Here is a 15,103-nt window from a genome sequence, read left to right on the forward strand (position 1 = left end):
AAGCCCCTGTCGTATAAATCTAGAAATAACCTAGTTTCTTGAGATTTACAAGTTACAGGTCTTACATTTTGGAATAATGACATCCCAACAAAGATGTGTACAAAGTAAAAATTGAGGCCTGTCTTTAAGAGGAGAAACTAAATCAAATTTTAAAATGTTTTTGTTGAGCAGAGTTTGGAGCAATCGTTTCCAATGCATTCCAGGTAGTTGGGGAAATCCAGTCACTGACGGGCTTCAGCGATACAATGTCGAGCAGATTTGATACTGACGTTAACCTTTTTTTTGCTAGAACTGTTTGTTTGCTGCACTTGCAAAAGTAGTGGAGATGTCATTTTGGCGATATGGTTTCCACCTGCTTTTGCTCCCTGTTAAGACTGTTTAATCTGCACTTTGGGCTTGGACCGTAATACAGAAAAAAAGATGTCCCCCGGTATAAAAAATAGCAAATGTATCTTTTTCATTCCCATCAAAAAAAAGCTGCTCCTCAATTCAATAAATGCCTAAAAAATAGAAACCCAAATGGAAAATTCCTCACAGGAACTTTTACAATGGGAAGGTGCTTTAACTTGAAACACGGGGATGGCTGCAAATATCTGAATGCCCATCTCACAGCTTGCACATAATTTAAACAGGGAAAGAAGTGTATCTCGAGTCATACCTGAGACTTGTGTTTGTTGATGGTGGAGATTGGTAAGTAGCCAAAAAGCTTACTGAATTGCTAAATTGTACTCAAATTCAAAATTAGTCATCTCCTCTTAAACTAAACAAGGAGAGCCTTCCTTACACCCTCTAAATGTCTTAAAGCTACAGTAAACTTGTGTTAAATTCCTGTGTTGTCACAGATGGATCACCTACTTTACGATTAAATTACATTTCAGTTTGGCAACCGTGCAGAACAGACCACCTGCTTTTTCTATTTGCATTTCTAACAATCATTTACTGAAACCAGAGAGCCTGACAGCACAACAACACAGGAACAGCAGAACAATGAAACCGGTCGGAGGCACGTCTCCCTATCAGAGCAGATCTTTGAATTCCCACTGAGGTGTGAATCATCTTTATATTTACCAGCTGCTTCCAATCAGGAAGCAGCTCTTATCTCGCTCCTACAACCTGTGATCTATTGCTTTGTGTTGGCGGGAGAGCATTTTAGCTTTTAGTTAGGCTTGTTTTGAGACCATGCTTTCTACCTGGCACGAGGGATGTTAGACCTGAAAGCTCGACTCTCCCAGTGGACTCCTGCTCTTCAGGATGGAGAGATAAAGCCATTATCACAGAGGCCCCTTGCTTCAAAGAAAGCACCAAGTAATGGAGCTCTCTAATTGGAACAGACACTCTCAAACAGAAACATGAGGTTAGCTCAGGTCAGCCTGGAGTGCTCAGACAGGTTAATGGTAGTGAATAAAATCAATACTGCATTACTTCCATTGGTGCTTAAGGCAGGAAAAGTAATACAAAGTTCATAATTGTAAATTAAAATGTCTGCATTTCTGTTTAAATCTTTTTGGAGATATTGAAGTAAGTAGTGTGCGTCTTTGTGGCTTTACAAAGGTGTCAGATGTCCTTCTTCAAAAAGCATTTGCATACATTTAAAATGTTTACAGCCATGTTTTCTAGCTTTTAATCCCCCAATGCACAACCTTTTGTCTAATTATGTTGCTTCTTTGTGCACCATGCATTTATCACGTTGCCTGCATGCTCAGCTGAGTGCACTTGTTGGATACACTCACGGAAACGTTGGCGCCCTTAGTGGTCACAATCTCAGCAGGACACCTTTAATTTAACCTTCAGAACAAGACTTAAAGTCAGTAGCTGTGTGGCATTTAAGCCCACAGGCCTTGAGAGAAACACACTTGTTGGACAGATGACTAAGAGAAAAACAAGAACAAAGACCATAATTCTACTTTAATCATCAAAATGGTTTTACTTTTTTCAGCCTAAATCTATACGTTTGTAATTGTATCTCAATCTAAATCTATTTAGAATTAATTTAAGATCAACAGAGATGTATGTTAATATCAATAACATAAGATTGTATCTATATTAATGGATGCAAACATGCTTACCTTCTTTTTGAATTTTAACAGTGATGTTAAAAATGTTCTGTCTTGATTTGATAGGTTCATACAATATATGAATCCTTTACTTACTGTTGATTTGACCATAAATAACTTTGGCATCACTACCAGTAAACAAAATTGACATTGTCAATTGCCTCATGATGATCTGTCTGAAAATGCTCTTTTAGTGTCATTGATCCATGTGAAAATGGTGCTTGCTTTAGTCACTGTATGGCTGTAGAACCACTTATTAGATTGTGCTTACATTCACCTCTTCCATTTAAGTGAATAGACTCTAGACCTGCTGCTGGTCTCCCAGAGTGGTGGATCAGATAAGACTTGTAACACAGATACAGGAACAAACTCTCCTTTCTTCTCTGGAGTTGTCATCATGTTAGCATGCTGGCGTTCGTTTATTCAGTTGAATTTGAATAAAAGAGATGTGGACTATCATGACTTCAACAAGTAGGTTAATTCTTTACCTGCACTTGACTGGGATGTGTGTGCTAAAACTAAGCCAGTCCCTGGTTCAGTCCAAGTATTAAACAAGTGCTTTAGAAGAAGACTACACAAAGTTAACTCTAAACAAAACAATACATTAACAAAGTGATCACTAGGTGCTACATACTCTGAATAACTGACTCTAACTCTGAGTCTGCAGATGGTCTCTTCCAATTAGCTGATGGTTTCCCAGCAGTTGCGCACCAGTCACACTTCTCAAACTGGCAGCACAGTTGGATGAGATCAAGTCTGGGGGATGCACCATGCAGAACAAACATACTTACTGATATTCAAAGAACACTCTAGAATAGATTCATCAACCACACACAAGAGAGGTTAAGGCTGTTGGTGTAACAGATAGGTTTAACTTGGAGTGATAGCAATATTCAAAATAAAAGTCTAGTTTGATTGGCTATTCATTCAATTTTGAAAAATGTAGAAGAGATATCCTAGGACTGTGATTTACATTACAATATTCTATTCTAAATATTCTGAGTCTAAAAGCATTACATCATAACTCTGAAGTATTCGTTGTTCGGACTTTACAGTTGAAAGAATTCATCCTGAAGGTAATATTGCAGAAACATTCATAACAAGAGGAATAAGAAGACTATAGTTGTATTTCCTTTTAAAATGTTGGTCTGACAGACTGATCAAATGATCGCCATCATCAGGACACCAGCAGCAGCACAGCAGTGTTTGAGGGTGGTTTAGTCTGACATAAATAAAAGTGACAGTATTTGTGTTTTATAAACTCTTCATGCCAAGACATGTCACTTACACTCAACACCACAGAGACACACCAACTCTTTACCATCATGTCACAACTGCACTTTTCTCGATTGTCAAAATATGTACCATTAGTGTGATTATACCAACAAAAAAAAGCAGGCCAGCTGACAGTTGAACTCTGAGAGAGACAGATATTGAAGGGACCTTATGCCTCGTGGCGCGGAAATAGGACACCCATCCAGTGACCCACTTCGCATGTATTATAGATTCCATTAAAATGTCAGCGCGTTCGTGCTCGAGTGAAACCTCTCACCACCCACTTCCTCATGTACAGCAGCTGCCACCCTCCTCTCTCCTCCTCTTCTTAACTTCTGCCATCTTAGCTTCTGTCTTCTCCTCCTCTTTTTCCTAAGTTTCAAATCTTTTTGTTTTCATCAATACTTTTTGTGTAAAAAACCATCATGAACTTCTGTCTGTCCAACAAAAAAGTGCTGATATATGCACAAGCCAAATATATGCGCATTTATACAATATAATATGACAGCAGACTGATAAGCTGCACTTGTATGTTAGCTCGTAGGTGGTAGCTCAAACTTAAAGTACTTCAATGATATCACCTCTGAATTGTCAACTGAGTCTTGTGGTAGTTTTTTAAAGTGAAATCATTCAAAAGCACTGCAGTGTTGTTAGTTTCCATCATGGCGGCAGCAGGAAGCAGAAGGATGCTGCTGCAACTTAACGATGGTGCGCCAAAAGGGACAAAATTTATTATATCTTTAAAGCATCAGATTTTGACCTTAATCACATCAGGAGTAGCATGGAAACCCATTTTGTTTTTTCTAAAACTTGCCCCTATCCATCTTTATGATGGTTAAATATTTCATATTGCCTCAAATACTGACTTATCTTTGAATAATGTTAAACCAAAATGACTTAATGTCCACCCATTGTGATATTTGAAGCCAAAAAAAAACCACCTCCACAGGCACTGACATAATCTGTCGTGCAACCCAGGTATGCACAGAAGTAACCTGGCTGGTGAAATCTCGGGGCTGATAACACAACCATAACACCAACCAAAACATTCATTAAACTCACTGATAAAACATTGAAGATCCCTCAGGTGGGTACAATCCACAGCAGAACAGACTCTCGGGTTGATTTGAAACAGTCACTTCAGGCCATCCACTGTTTTTGAAACAAAAAAATTACTAAGTGAAACCATGTTTTAAAAAATTATTTAAAGTATATTGTGATTTTATAGTTTGGCCTCTTTCCCCTATTAGCATTATGGAGGCAGGGTTTATGATTTATACTGCAGCCAATCAGCAAAGGGAGTTCAGAATCTTTTGGCCTCAAAGCAAAAGTGCTCATAAGGCATCCTTTTTCATAGACAGTCCATGTGCTAAGCTGTACTAAATGAACATTCTGTTTCGAGAGTCATGAGTGACTGAATTGTAATTGGATAACTCTATGATTATTTTTTCAGAGCCAGAGCCAGAACTTCTGTCCATTTGCCCTCCAGATTAAATGACGAGCTGTTGTTTGTTTGAAGGTCAAAAAATATTTTTACCAAGCTTTTACTTCATTTTTATGCCACAAAGGAACCAACGTCCACATCTAACATCTCAACTGTTGTTTATTTAGAATGATATTGCTGTTTTCATTATTTTTCAAGCAGTGGTTTATGAAAGGTTGGCATTTTCTGCATCTGCAAGCTTTGCAATAGATAAGATACAGGGTTAAAGCCATGCAGATAGATAACAAGATATTCTTCAGAGGCTTGCTCTAAACTTTTTTTTACCAGTCCAACCATCTTGTGAAATGTTGTGCTGGCAGTTATTGATATGTGTTCGTATATATATATATATATATATATATATTTATTTATGGAAGCATACGCATTCTACTTACCACACCTGATAGAGAGATAAACAACTCAGGGATGTACGACTGTGTCCTTCTTCTAAAACAGCTCATTTGTCTCTAAAGATTATATCTCAAGCTCAGAAAAAAACAAGACTATTAACATTTTAAGCAGCAGGGCAAAACATGACCTCAAAGTAACACCCTCTGAACTGTTTTCCTCTCATCCAATCTAAACACTGGCAGACAAAAACAAGCCTAAGTGCACATTTGTCCTGATAGCACCTCAGAACAAGAGATTCTCTGCAATTAGATTAACAGCCACCCAGTGTCTAATGGCTTGTGTTTGGGGATAGAATTTCACAGTGGAAACCTTAATGTAAACTGTTTGTCCTTCCCAATTCTTTTTTCTGTTGCTTTTCCAGTCTTCAAACAGGCCTGGATATGTGTCATTTCACTTATTCACTTTAGGTTTTAATGTAAAAAGTTTGTCTCCCTAAACACACAAACAAACTCTAAGCCCAAAACCCTTGACCTCCTCCGTCCTCCTCTACACTCCTCAGCCCCACCCTTCTCCCTCGCCACATACTCTGCATACCTCCCAAGCTTTAAAAGAGAAGGCTCTCCCCATAGATGTATGTGCCAAAGATGGATGGGTGGGTGGATGGCTAGATGGATAGATAGCAGCAGAGATGTGGCCACAGAGAGGCAGTTTGTCCTCACAGCTGTTCGCACAGGTCGCTTTAATCTAGTGGAGAACAGGCGGGATCAGGGCCGGGCACCATAGATCCTGCCTCAGCTGCCCGCAATGGGAGGTGCCTGCCTGCCAGAAGGATTAGCAGGGAGAGATGGACAGAGAGGGGGAGAGGGGAGGGAGAGGGGACGCAGAGGGAATAAGGATTCAGTTCCACAGGGGAACCTCTTTGGGTCGAGTAATCCGGTGAGAGGTGAAACATGACAAGTGCAGCAGCACCTTGTAGTGGTGGCACAGGGGTTTACTTATCAACACTCACAGCATGAAGGCATTAATCTGAGCCTTTCAGTTATATATTGTCTTCTATGAGGCATGTTGTGCATGTATTCACTGCAGTTTTCTTTAGCTGCTTTGATTCCCCTTTTGACTGGGATCTTATTATACTGGTACTGAAGAAGGCTTTGATGAGAACTTATGTGTTAAACATGTGTCTTTTAAAGGTGTAATTTTAGCAAAGTGTAAGTTAGTAACATTTTCCAATCAGCAGCCTTTTTTGGAGGGGATGCTAAGTAACCATTAACCCCTCTTAGTTTCTCTAAGCCTCACGTTTGGTGCTACTGCTTTCAAAGAGTTAAATTGCCCCTGCTACTGTATTGGGATGGCTGTGGCTGTGGCTCCGTGTTAAGTTGGTCATCTCTCTATTGGAAGGCTGGTGGTTTACTCCCAGTGCCCATTGTCCACATGTCAAAGTGTCCTTGGGCAAGACACTGAACCCCACGTTGCTCCAAGTGAATAGACAGCCATGTGTGAATGCTTGTGAATGTGATTAGTTAATTAGCTTTGATAGGCACTTTACACAGCATCCTCTGCCATCAGTGTATGAATGTGGTGTGGTGAATGCAAGAGACTGGGTAAGAGACTTGTGATAAGTGTTATAGAAGTACACTCCATTTCCCATTTTATTTTGCAGGGCTTGCTTCATTGAGTTTGCTGGTGCTCATTTTAATAAGTCGGGAGAGTTTGAATATTATAGCATAACATTTATTATGAAAATATATTTTCAACTAATGCAAAAAGTTTAGACAAATTGTGAACAAGCCTGCAGATGGTTGTCTGCTTGTATGACCTCATGTCACTCACTGACTATGTTTGAGGACATTTTTGTGTCATACATAAAAGATATACCAACCCCATGTGCACGGCTGTTTAAGATTGGTTTCCATCATTGTCTCAGGCTTTACTAAGATTCCTTTTGATTCTTTGAATGTTAAAAGGCTCAGCCTCTCTCTGATGCTTTTTTAATACTCAGTCATGTTATTAACATGTTGCCAGTTAACCTAATAAATGTGAGAAGTTCCACCAAACACTTTCATCAGCATTTCACATCATATCCAGTCTTTGGTAGCAAAGCATCAAACTTAAAAGAAGCATATCATTTATGTAATAAAAGCTTGTAATTCTGTCCGTCAGTATACTCCATTATGAAAATACATCTTTTTTAAAGTTATTTACAGGGGGTTTCTCACATTATTCAATGGGACAGCTGAGGTAGTCACAGAGTGAGGGATGACGTAGCAAATAGTCATTCCCAGGAGTGGAATCAGGGAACACTACAGCAGAAATGATAAGCTAGGATATGGATAATCTCAACCTGTCACATTCAGCATAATACTGATAAGTGTTACTCATCCATATTTTTCTTAATTTACATAATTCACAAACTGCATTATTTTGGTGACTGGAGTATTCACTTAAATGATACATCCTGCAGCTATTAAATAAATAAAACATGATTCTGTGTTTTTATGTGAGCTGTGCCAAAAAAATCCATTGACATTAAAATAAGACATAGTGTTGTCCAGCTGATATGCAATACAGCAGTGACTGTCTTTTGCCCCATGTATGCTCATACTTGCGGCTTGCAGAGCTTGTCATGCGCACACCAGGACATCAAGTATCATTCTGCTCAGGGCGTCCCCCTCCACAAACAAACAATGCTCCAGGTGACCTCTTACATCATGTTACACACTGTACATGGAGCCTAAAACAGGCACTCTTAAGGGTGCCAGGGGGCTTGGGAGCACCAGGGTAACCCTGGTATGCAAACAAAAGAGATTCCTGTCTAACCCCGCTCGTACTTAAAATACCACATCAAACAGCAGCTGATACCAATTTATACGAGTGACATGAGGACTTGCCAACTGTGACCAAAACACTGCTAGTCTTTATGACCTGGCTTTTATGGGCCAGGTTCTATAAATGCCAATGACCCATCATTGATTTGGCCCTGAAATAAAATTAGCCCCTGTCTGGTGTCCAGGGGCATCGGATGGATTGATCGGACTGCTGGTGTAGATGGCAGCAGAGATGTGGTCTGGCAGACTGCTGGGACATTCGTTAGTGTGGGACTGTCATCATGATGTTACTGGTCAGTGTTGACTGTGACTCTGCCACAACAGATGACTCTGCTCTCACTTTTTTTCTCCCTCTGTCAGCTGTCCTAGAGGACAGACATGCCATGAAATATTCCTGAGTGAGATTCACCACAGTGAATAGATGCTTTTTAATAAAAGTGGGTCTTGAAATAGGATTGTGAAATGTGAACACAGCAGCTGATTTGTGATGCTGTCGTTGTTCTATATCTGACAGCGAGCTTGAGGGTTGGTAATTAAAGTAATCAGCATTTATGTTTGGAGGCAGCAAAGCATTTGATGGGATGCCTTACTGATGATTATATGGTTGCTCTATAAGGCTGTTCATTTGCATTTTAATTTGCTGGGTATATTGGTGTCTCTGCAATACCTTTGATGGTAAACTAAGTTATTCCTAATGGGAGTGAACACCCCAAGATTAGTGACTTAAGACAGCCTGGGGGAAACATTAAATTAAGTATTTTATTAGTAGGAACAGCATTTATACTGTTAAATGTTTTAGAGCCACATTTATTGTTTTTGTTTTAAAGTTGCTTATTATTTTTGGGTTTTGTAGCCACAAAGGAGTAAAAGAAAAAAAACTGAAAATGCAATATTTAACATACACTTTTAAATTAAACTGGTACGTCTTCTTTGTTGGCATAGAGTTGCCTCTTTACTTATTCAGCAGACATGAAGCAAGAATGACATTATTCTGAGTGTCTGGCTGCCATGTAAGGGGCAATTAATGGTGAGCAGATTAGGTAGGTTAGGTAAAAGAGAATCCCTACGGGGTGAGACAAACTTTAGTTTTTGAATCACACTTAGCAAATGATGCAGGTCCAGCCTGTACCTTTTTCCTTCTCTTATATCAACTTATTTTGCAATCAAAACAAACCACAGCAACTAAAACAGGCTAACAGGCTTACAGCTGCAGAGTCTGGAATCATAATACAGCATTACAAATAACCCTTCTCACATTAAACATCCTGCCTTGATCTGTTATGAATATATAAATGAAGTGGTGCAGTCATGTTATGTTGATGACTTTGAGTCAAGTCTGTCATGTCAGTCATACAACAGCCCAACCTGTCTTTCTAGGCATTGTTGGCGTTTCAACATGTGTCTCCTAAACTTGTTCTTGGAATTCCCATTTGTTCCCACCATCCATCATGTAAATATAGGACATGGAAAGAATGGAGGATGCCTGCTTTGTTTTTAAAAGCACTTACCTAAAAAAGAAATGAGCGAAGGGCTCTGTTCTACAGTGATGGATATGTGTTCGTTTTACAGATGGATGCTTTCACAAATTCAAAGTGCTCTCTCAAAAACATGACCCCCGAAGAGTAAGAAATAAGCGTGCTTTATCTTATTGTTTTAGTTAAGTCAACAAAATGCATAATAGGGAAGAAGAGAAAAAGCTGACAGAAAGAAGAAATAGTTGCAGTCTTGTCCTGTGCCTTTGTGTTGCTTTAGCAACAAGTAAAACTCCTTTATTACTAAATATAAATCAGATCTCTTTGAATTTTTTATTCTTATTCTCTTTAGTGTCTTGGCTCTCAAAGTCTTGGCTCCTACTCCAAGCTTTTTTCTCAGTTGTGCACTTTACTCTGTGCAGTATGTAACATCCTATTACCCTACTATGTCATGTAAGATTATCAGTAGAGACGACACAATCAATCTCCAATAACATTTTCAAGACAAATTTCACTACATTAACTGTATCTTGCAGTGGAGGAATTCAAGTGAACTAATTCCCCGTGTTTTTCTGCTCCAACTAGGTTCCACTCATCTGGGTGATCAGCATGCCACATCGAACCCCAGCTCCCCCCCCTCCTCTCCACACACCCCCAGTGCCCTGGGCAGTGGAAGCTCTGATCCAGTGCTGAACGGAGGTCTGTGCTCCGCCGCTTACTGCAGCTCAGCTGGGGGTAGGTACACCTAGAGAGGAAGCTGCTGCTGCAGAAGAAGAAAATCAATCACCCCACAGGGAACTGAGGGGAAGCCATTATAGGACAGTAGCAGATGTCATCCTGCAGTAGTTAGGAACAATGGCCGGCACTTCATTGTCCCCTGATGTTGCAACTGTTCAGCACGTGTTGTAATGTTGCAATGTTATGCAGATGGGCCTGACGTAGTGTGTTTTTGTTTGTGAAAGTGCAAAACTAAACAAAATTCACTCCATGCCCTGAGAAAGTTGACATAGCCAATGTGATGTCACTAGTTTTTCATTTGGCCATACCTTGTTTTAACCATAGCATGTGAAGTTTGTGGATGTGGGTTACTGAAGCTCTATTGGCAGACAATTCCTTTATTGCCAGTTTTATCACAGTAGAACTATAATCTAAAAACTGAGCAGCATTCTGTATCAAAGAAGAAGCAGGCTCATTTTCTGATAAACTTACATCTAACTTATTCTTTTAACCTATGGAGTTGCCCCCTACTGGACATCATGTACATGCAGAATCTTGGTACTTTGGTATAACAAGAGATGTAATTTCAAAAGTCTACAACCATGTCTAATACAATCACCATTTAGTTCCACTGTATTCTGTGTTTTAATGAGCTATTTGAGTCAGTAGCAAGATCTGTGATTCCCCCCACACACACCACACCAGCAGCTTTCCTTTTCTTAATACACACAGCAGCGTGTCCTCCCCCACCTCATAGCATTTCTCTTTTCCATACGTGTCTGATCTTTTGATATTATCTATCAGCAGCACGTTTCATAAAGATGCCCAAACACAACTCCTGTTTTGAGATCTTTCGCTCAACATTTCATCATCACAACAGTTTATCCGTGCAAAGATGAGTCTTGTTAATGATGTTTCATATTGATCCAAAACTAAGATAGTGCATAACAATCAGGAGCAACCAGCTGCACATAACTTTTAAACAGCGATATGAGGAGGAGCTCTCTCTCTCTCTGATCAACTGCAAAACATGTGCTGCAGGTCAAGAGGAGCAGAGTGCAATTAGATATCCTCTATTTCAGTGGTCTTGCATGGCATCTTATATAGAAGAAAAATGTTAAATTGGTTGCTTGGGTAGCCTACCTAGGTATCAGCTAGGTATGGGAAAAAAAACTAAGCTTGTTTAATCTCCCAATGTTTCCCAATCTGACATTTGTTTTAATTTCATTCCAGGAACAAACCCAAACTCGCCAGTCAGCCTCCCAAAGTCACCTACCTTCCCAGCAGGCCATAGTCCTTGGTCAGAAGAGTGCTCTATCTGCTATGAGAACATGGTGGACACGGTCATCTACTCCTGTGGACATATGTGTCTGTGCTACACTTGTGGCATCAAACTCAAGAAGATGTCCAACGCCTGCTGTCCCATCTGCAGAAGGCAGATCAAAGACATCATCAAGACCTACAGGAGCACGTAAAACGGCAAGATGGCTGACGGAAAGACGGCCTCCCTTAGAAACAGCATAATCCCAGAGTCAGGGAAATGAATGTCTAAATTCAGGGAATATGAACTCTGGTACACAATTCTTGTTGGTTGAACCTTTCCAAAGCCGGTACTGCTTTTCTGGAAGGTCTTTTTCTTTTAGAGTCACAGATGCAGCCTCCCTGCAGAGGCGGCACCTAGAGTGACACGGGAAGTTCCACTGAGAACTTCAATTCAGCCAGAAGTGTTGACTCTCTCCTGGGATCTTGAAAGACTCTGAAGGAGACAACCAGTTTCAAAATTCTGTATTTTGTTGAGCCATGTTGTCGGATTTAGGGACTGCTCCAGTTTGGGGCTGAATTTCTCATCAGTAGTTCTCTTAGAGGAAGCTCTGGATATGTCTCAGACCTGGTGCAGAGTTCTGACTTAATGTAAGCAGTCATTAAGGAAAGCACACCTGCACCAGGTTACATCTCAGTATTTCACAACTTGTGTCTGTGTGTTACTGAGACATTACGAGGAAAAATCAGTCAGATAAGATGCAGTGATGGATTTCTGTAATTGTTGTGTTGATTATCAGTGAGTGATGTGCTTAGAGATGCAAGACAGTGCTGAGTAAATTAAGTAGGATTGTAAAACCTCTTGTACTCGTATAATCTAATGTACCGTAATGGTAGTTCTATTGCAAATGTCGGTGGTAGCTATGTTGTTGTGCTAGCTAGATGCTCGCTCTGCAATGTGGTATGTTGCACTGAACTCTGCTTCATCTTCTCCAAAATGCCCCGTTATTGACAGAGGAAAATGACACAATCTACAAACCTGCAACTAGCTCAGCAGCTCAGAATCTGTGAAAGGAAATAGAAAGAGGAAAAAGTAATCTGGATTCACCTCAGGGTTAGCAATCTTTTGTAATAAGATATGAATTATTTCCCCCAATTTTACCTGTACCCATGCCCAGTGCACTGTGAGCACTCATGACAAAGTGAGTTTCTCTGAAATAGTACAATATATTCAGTCAAAAGATTGTCTCCACACTATCAGGATCAACCACAGACACAACACAGCCTCCTGCCTTAACCCAGAAATGGTTCATTTGTCACATGCAGATGTTTCATTTTCTGTGTTGTTCCAAAGCCCCAGACGAATTACCAAATATTGCTGTTGTGTGGCACACACTGTTTACTCAGAGGAGAAAAAGCACACAAACTTAAAGATATTTTTGTAAGATAACTCCATGACATTTCCAATATTTATCTATTAGATATTTATAAACCTTTTGTCAGGCCTTTCATCAGAAACAAAGATCATTTACAGAAATCAGTTCAGGGGCAAAGTTCAAATAAAGCTCATATTTTACATATTTATGTGATCCCTTTTCCCTGACTTCAGTTGAAAATGTCTTCACACATCCTCCAGACGTAACAGCTGTAAAAAACAAGACCTCAGCAGTAAGCCATAGCTTATTCCAGAACACATCTCAAAGCTGAGCGGCTGTTTTTTTTACAAGTTAAATTATACTTCATTTTGTAGATAATCACTAAATGGGGCTCAAACCTATGCTGCTATGGTGTTTGCCAGCTGTCCTTACTGGGCGAGCACCGTAAGTGATATTTCACACATCCCTCCTCCCACACTTCAGTTTAATTACGCTACTGCTTGAAGTGGTAAATCGCATCTGAATGTCATCTTTCTGTATTTAGAGAGATTTTTATCTGTGTGCTTGAATTGTAAAATGAAACAAAAAAAGTTGTGTTTCTCTTTCTTTTTTTTTCCTTGAAGTGGGGGAAGTGTTTTGATTGACAATAATGATTCTAAGATTTGTTTTCTTGCTTACCCGAAAAATTAGAATCTAAATTCATTCTTGTTTTATTCTAGTGAGAATAAAGAAGATTGCTTGTACCTTGGTGCAATAAGAAATATTGCAGTACACAATCAAAAACTCAGCGCTTTGGGATGCAAGTTAAAAAAATCTTGGTTATATTACAATCCCTGTATTTCAGGTGTTTTTACTTTTGTTTGTTTGTTTAATTTTGTAATTTATCTTCTTGTGTGTGAGCCCATGTTAGAGAGCCCTCCTTACCTTTCTATATTTATATTTCTTATCATTAAATAGTCTGGAAGCCATCACTGTATGGGAACGATAAATGTCACTTTATAAAGCTACTGATTGTAATCTTGTAAATGTTTAGGCCAGCGTTGATGTCTTTAGGCTCAACCTTGGCTTGTTTTATTTCGTGCAGACTCTCTGACCAAAATTTTCTTTATTTTTTGAATACAAAGTTTCAATGTTATTCTCTCTATGTAAAATTATGTTTATAAAAATGATATCCAACAATTATTTTACAGCATTAATTGGCAAACTCAATCTACAGGTTGAACTAGGCTAATAATAATTTAAAAAAACATTGGCTGAAGATTTTTTACTTGGGAATTATCTGCACACTCATTTTAATAAAATTATGTAATGCCATTTTTCAGTTTAAATTTGCATTTAAAATCCTCCACAAGCTCCTTGAATGTTATAATCCTGTACATTACTATTTATTTATTCCTTCAAACCTGCTTTTCTTGAGTGTTTGCTTTCTTTCTACCTTGCCTCTATAGAGATATGAGTGTGTCTGTCCAGTCTCACTGCAGCACATTTAGAGGTTCTTTCTGTAGATTCTTGGTACTTTCCTTGTCATGCATGAGTTATCTGTTCACTCTGCGTGAACAACGGGACCAACAGTAGACGAGCATCAGAGTGGAACGCAGTTAGTGTTCATGTAGACTGAAAGCAGTGGCTAGAAATAATATTTATCTGTATGGCCATCGTTGTGACACAGCAGCTTAAATACTTTGCAGACCTGTATTTTCTTTCTTTTTCTTTAGAAACAAAAAAAGTGTTTGTTTGTGAGCTCTGTTCAGTGTGAGTCGGCTGATTGTGGTTAATAAACTTTCCAGATGTGTTGGAGCATAATTGTCTGTTTCATGATTGAAATGATACTTACGCAGTTACATGATAAAGCTGATTTGTTACAATTAATCCAATTGAATTGGAGAAGATCATAGAAGAAGGATTTCAACTGCAAAAAAGCAAAAATTCCCCCATTAGCTTGAATATGAGACAACACTTTTTTATTCAAAAGGTATTAAAAGCAATATCCATCCATCCATTATCTTGACCACTTATCCAATTAGGGGTTGCGGGGGCTGGAGTCTTTTCCAGCTGTCATAGGGCACAAGACAGGGTACACCCTGGACAGGTTTTTCAGACATAGCACTGACAGTTATTAACTTTTAAAGGTGTCATAAACCAGTTGACTTATTTACATGATTTGTCATACATGTCAATAGTAACCATTCAAAAATGCCAGAAAAAACTAACACTGAAGAGCAGCACTAGCAGTGCTTTTGTTTGCTTCTCTGGATACTGTTATTCTCCTTTAGACTCTGTTTTGGTCTCC

The 15,103-nt window shown here is 39.2% G+C and overlaps 1 protein-coding gene across 2 annotated transcripts in view; it reads left to right on the forward strand.

Moving 5' to 3' along the window:
- The window catches only part of neurl1aa (neuralized E3 ubiquitin protein ligase 1Aa), a 53,542-nt gene extending 38,926 nt beyond the window's left edge, over positions 1-14,616 (forward strand). The window contains exons 5-6 of one of the 2 annotated variants that reach the window (XM_034688954.1): positions 10,046-10,195; positions 11,411-14,616. In XM_034688954.1, coding sequence (XP_034544845.1) covers positions 10,046-10,195; positions 11,411-11,652 — 392 coding nt within the window. In that variant the 3' untranslated portion in view covers positions 11,653-14,616. The remainder of the gene's footprint in view (positions 1-10,045; positions 10,196-11,410) is intronic. The other variant, XM_034688955.1, reaches the window with a different exon arrangement.
- Positions 14,617-15,103: the final 487 nt, after the last annotated feature.

This window comes from Notolabrus celidotus, chromosome 7 (genome assembly GCF_009762535.1).
Source record: "Notolabrus celidotus isolate fNotCel1 chromosome 7, fNotCel1.pri, whole genome shotgun sequence".
Taxonomy (NCBI): Eukaryota; Metazoa; Chordata; class Actinopteri; order Labriformes; family Labridae; genus Notolabrus; species Notolabrus celidotus.